Consider the following 5,605-nt stretch of genomic DNA (forward strand, 5'->3'; position numbering starts at 1 on the left):
ATAATAATTTTTACTATTTTTAAAAAATTCAGAAACGTCCAAAAAAGTCAAAAAAAAACGTATTATTTTTTCGGATAGCCGTAATTTGGCAAAAAAAAATTTTTTTTCGACTTTTTTTTGGTTAGTACGATAGCTGCATTTATGTAGATTGATAATCTTTTTTTTTTCTGAATTTGAAAATGCTTGCAATCGTGACAACATTGGCGCGCAATTTTTTTCGTACCCCCCACTTCAACAACTCATAGCACTTTCAATTTTGTATTTTTTGACTTGTTTTTTTTTTTTTTGTAATTGTGAAATGATAATAAACGCCTGATAAAAAAATGGATGGTAAAAATATTTTTTGTTTTTTGTTTATAGCACTTCAAAAAACACCTCAAATTCATGCCTCTACACTAGAATACCCCCTTAATAAGACCCTAATTCATAAAAACCAAAAACAAAATCGGACTCGATGCGTTGCTCGCGAACGTCCTTTACAAAATGGCGCTGATCGCCGACTTAATACTAACTGACAATGCAAACAAAAGAAAAAAAAACTAAACTGAGACGAGGCTGGTCGCGACACCCGCGATCCTCCTCGAAAAATGCATATTTTTATCAACGCGCACCCGAGCTTCACTTTCTCGGCGACGGCGGGACGCAGTCGCGAATTCGAATGCTCCCCGTGACTGCTCGCGACCTACCCGAGAATGGAGGATATACCGGACGAAGTGAAATGACCCCGTGTAACGGACTTCGGTCACACTCAAACTCGAGACAATAACGTCTCGGCTCAACCCGTGGCTCGACTCGATTTCCTGGATTCCCCGTAATTAACGCTACTTCCTTGCGCGCAACTCAGGCTACGGTCACCAAGCAAAAGAATCGGCAAACGAATTTCGAGTACTCTTCGACACGCAAACTACAAAACGGCTATCCTTTATCTGATCAACCTTTACTCAATTACCCTCGAAATTCGATCGCGAGAATGTTAACAACGCTTACCGCTCCACATCCAGTGGACGAACTCCCCTACGCCCTCGTGACGATTCATTTCCCTCGTCCTCGCAACGAAACCAGTTTTTCCTAACGCAAAACCACCGCAAACGCTATCTCGAAAACAAATCGACCACCTGGTCCACTCGCCAGAACTAGAGTGATCTCGGATGGTCGCAACGCCGATCTCGTCGCGCTAATTTTTCGTGACGTCATCACCCCAAGAATACGCAATAATCGATCCGTCATCGATTTCGTCGATCGCGCAACTTGCCGCGCACCTCTCGTCTCTACGCGGCGCAGAACTCAAGGCTAGATCGCGATGTCGTCTCCTGCGCAGCTCTACGTAGTCCTGGGGTTGGGCGGGGTGGTGCTCCCTCGTCGCTAGCTGGTACCTCGCGGGTGCCTTGGTTGGGCGTAAGCGGGGCGAGCGGGGAGGCTGCGGCGCGCCGGCCGCCAGCGGGAATCGCGTCCGCCTTGGATTCCCGCGCTGCAGGGATCTGCGTTGCCTCCCCCTCCGCAGCCTCGGTCTCCTTCCCGCGAGATGTCCGTGGTTTCGCCTTGCCTCGAAAGATGTTCAGCGTCGGAGTCGGTCGCTGTAGGGTAGCCGGTGCACTCGAAAAAAAAAAATAAAAACAAAAACCTGAAATATCTGGGTCGCAATGCTCTATTTCGTCCCTGTCGAAGCTCGGGTGCGTGACTCCAGTTCTCGCGCTCTCTAAGATTATTCCACGACTCGATTTTCTAGACCCTGATTCCGGGATCTCGCCCAGGGTTCAGGGAGTCTCTTGTAACGGGCAGGCCTAACCGAACTGCCACGTTACAGCACATACGAGTACAATGCGTCATGAAGCAAAACTGGCACTACTTTTTTTTACACATATATGTGTCACCGACAGTGGAAGAGTCAGGGAGCCCACACGTTTCTCCCTCTCCGAAACATGTCAATAATCAAAAATGGTTTTCAAAGTTAACTTTTTGTCCAAATATTTTTTTTTTTTTGTGTGTGTGTGACGGAAAATGTATAAAGCCTAGGACGAACATTATTTTCAACGAAGTCATTGTTCCTCATGAGATATGAAATCTACCCAGACGGTGGGAATTATTCAGGTTGTCGCATTTATCCGAAACGGTAGAAAATAGTTTTTCAGTACTCTAACCTCAAAATCGCAACTTTGTCGCGATTTCTTGGCTTTCGTGATGAAAAATTATGCTCAAAACTCGTATCGATAAGGTTGTTTGACTCGCGTGTTACAGCACTCGCCTTCGGCTCGTGCCGCAAACCTTACGTCTCGTCAAAAAACCTTATCCATACTTGTTAAGAAATGTACTATTGTTGCGTCAGATATTTTCACGTGCAAAAAGCAAAAAAATGGAAGAGATTTAAATTATAGGTTCGATTTTTAGTTACTGTAAAAAAAATCCTTACTTTGGTCGTTAAGAAGATTTAACACATCGTTATCGTCTGCATTATTGTCATTATTGTCCTCAATAGACAAAGATGGGGAATTATCCTCTGGGGTAGTGGTTCGTGACTCTGAAGATGAACCATTCGGCTCTTCAAAATTTGAATGTGTTCTTCTGTCCACCATATATGAAGCTAAAAAACTCATCTGTTTTTCATATTTCCAAGGCCTTATCTTAATTGCAGCTTGTCCACTTTTAGTTTCTCGTACGTTCATTGCCTTTCGATATGCATCACGCAACTTACGCCACGTATCCTTGCAATCTTCCACTGAAAAACATTGTAAAAGATTGTAGTTTCGACGATAGTTTGAGACTCACATTACAGGTAGAGTGAGAGAAAGACTGTTCGGAGAACTAAGTACCTTTAGATTTATGACGTATAGGTTTAGGCTAGCGAATAGTGAACGGAAAAACTTCGTATGGACGCAGGGGTTCATAAAAATATTTAGAGGGTGCATTTTTATACATAAGGGACGGAAAAGCGAAAGCCTAAAGATAAGGAGGAACCCTAGTAAAAGTTGGTTAGAAATGTAAAAAAAAAATGTCGTGAAAGGTGTTGAATCTCAAAATCAGTACTGAATATTGTAGTCTATGCGCGATACTAGGTGTATGTGAAAAAAAAATTTATTTACTGCGATGAAAATTAAGACGCTAGGAATGTTTCAGAGACTTTTCTTTTTGCTTCACATGCAAATAATCCGCACTGCGAATTGCTCCATTAAATCTTAACAATTTGAAAAACCTTTCACCTGTCGAGAAATGTTATTCGGTTTTGTCTACCGACGTATAAAATAGAATTGAAGATCCGGCTGACTAATTGATTTCTTTCACATAGAATTGCCAATAGATAAATAATGAGAAAGGATTCATTGATTTTACCAATTATATTTCAATAATAAAATTATTTCTGCTTTATCCTCAGTTCGATCGAATGAATCGCTTTTTATTTGACAGCACAGGTTACTGAACTGATTATTCTATACCAATTGCAATTTGTTCAATCGGAAAAAAACTCGTTTGGCCATATTTGATCATCATGTTTGGCTCAGTCAGTTCACTATCAGTTGTCTCAACAGAGCTCTGCTCTCTGACTAGGATGCATAAACATGTAGACTGTTATTGTTTGATTCTAGATTTTTGGCAACAGGAGATTCCATGAGGAGTATAGCGTTTAATTACCGCTTGGGAGACACAACGGTCCGAGAAATTATTCACGAGACATGTGACGTGATTTGGAGAAGGCTTTCTCTGCAAGTTCTACCGGTACCCACGACGGAGATGTGGAAATCGATAGAGAATATGTTCTTTACCAGATGGAACTTCCCAAATTGCATCGGGGCTCTGGACGGGAAACACGTCACTATAGAAGCGCCTAGCAATACTGGCTCGTTGTATTTCAACTATAAAAAAACATTTAGTGTAGTGCTCATGGCACTCGTAGATGCAAACTACCGCTTCATTGCTGTGGACGTTGGGGCATATGGAAAGAATAGCGATGGACGAATTTTTGGGAAGAGTGCATTTGGAGAAGCCCTGGAAAATGGAACGTTGTGCCTGCCGCCAGACAAACCCCTGCCTGGAAATGATGTACCATTGCCACACGTGATCGTTGGAGATGAGGCTTTCCCACTCAAAAGAAATATCATGCGACCATACCCAAGTTCACAATTGGCGAATGACGAATCAAAAAAAATATTTAATTACAGACTTTCACGTGCTCGTAGAATTTCCGAGAATGTTTTCGGAATTTTAACTCAAAAATTTCGAATTTACCAACGAAGAATAAAACTAAGTCCAGAGCACGTGGATAGTGTTATATTAGCAACGTGTTGCCTACACAACTTTTTGATGAACGATGACCCTCCGATTCGTCAAAGTGTACATGACTCTGGCGCTTACACTTTGAATCCTATGGGAAACATCGGAGGGAATGCGACTGCCGAGGCAATAGCGGTCAGAGATAAGTTCAAAGATTACTTTAATTCTGCTACAGGCTCAGTCGATTGGCAAATCGAAATGGTTCGACGTGGAATCAGAAATGTTTAACGTAATCTTGAATGTACATAACTTTTTTTGAAAAAAATTCCAGTCACTGAATATTTTTAAATTGTTCGCTCTTTCCCTTCAATAATACTCTAACGAACATTGTCCACGAAATTATACTTCTGAACCGTTCGCCTTCACTTGCATGTGGAATTTTATTCGGAAAAAAATCCAAATTATAGGACATACTGCTATTGGTGCAAAGCGTCTTTTCGAATCTGAGAACCTGCGGTGAACACGTAATAAAGGTATCTGATGGATTTACCTCAAATTTTAACTGCACATTTTTAGGTAGCATCATAATTTGTAGATTTTTTATTAATTTAAGTTTTATAACTATCAATGCATCGCTACTTTAACTTTTTTTTTATTGCGCTCTTTAATTTTTATTCCGAAGGGCGGTTTGACAGCATCGTGTACATCGCATACTATTGCAATCAAAAACACGCTTCACACGGGCAGCTGTATCTTCAATCAGTTTTTATTTTAATTTTTTCAATGCAATTTTACACAAGAGTCGTCAAAGTCGTGTAAATTTTGATGTCAAAGTGCAATGAAAATGAAAAAATGAAACCTACTTTTTTTGCAATTTTGACAAGAAAAAAAACCCTGAACGCAAGTGTGATAACTTGAAACTACATTTTCAATGCAGAATTGAATGTGAAATGTATAGTTTTACTGGATAAAAAGATACGATAGACCATCAAATTCTATTCTGCATTTCCTTAGAAATAAATAATACTTATAATGACTGTGAAATGTAATCCCATACTTACAAAAATCAGATGATAAACTCAATTTTCGTACAACTTACCTGATTCTTTCATTGCTCTTGAAATATCGTTCCGGCAATTTTCTTTAATTTAGTGGTTCGAGTAGCGCGCGTCACACATATCGTACAATGGTTTGTACTTTTCAACAAGAAGGATCAAGGTCTCTTCATCCATTGCAGGTATCTGGATGATACACAACGCAGATTTCTATACACAGAGTTCTTCGAACAGAAAGTATGCAAGCGACGCAATGCACGCTATTGAGCCCAAGCCGCGGCACTACGATACTTACCAAGGTTACCGACCAACATAATTGACTGATTCTCAATTGTTCGAAAGATTCA

At 40.7% G+C, this 5,605-nt stretch overlaps 1 protein-coding gene across 1 annotated transcript; it reads left to right on the top strand.

Annotated features, from left to right (window-relative positions):
• Positions 1–3,600: 3,600 nt before the first annotated feature.
• LOC124180637 lies at positions 3,601–4,491 on the top strand. Its single transcript, XM_046566386.1, has one exon. It carries the CDS (start codon positions 3,601–3,603, stop codon positions 4,489–4,491), a length of 891 nt encoding a protein of 296 aa, XP_046422342.1.
• Positions 4,492–5,605: the final 1,114 nt, after the last annotated feature.

The sequence above is a fragment of the Neodiprion fabricii genome, chromosome 4 (assembly GCF_021155785.1).
Source record: "Neodiprion fabricii isolate iyNeoFabr1 chromosome 4, iyNeoFabr1.1, whole genome shotgun sequence".
Taxonomy (NCBI): domain Eukaryota; kingdom Metazoa; phylum Arthropoda; class Insecta; order Hymenoptera; family Diprionidae; genus Neodiprion; species Neodiprion fabricii.

Coding starts and splice junctions, on each gene's coding strand:
- LOC124180637 (XM_046566386.1), top strand. CDS start 3,601: ATGAGGAGTATAGCGTTTAATTACCGCTTGGGAGACACAACGGTCCGA.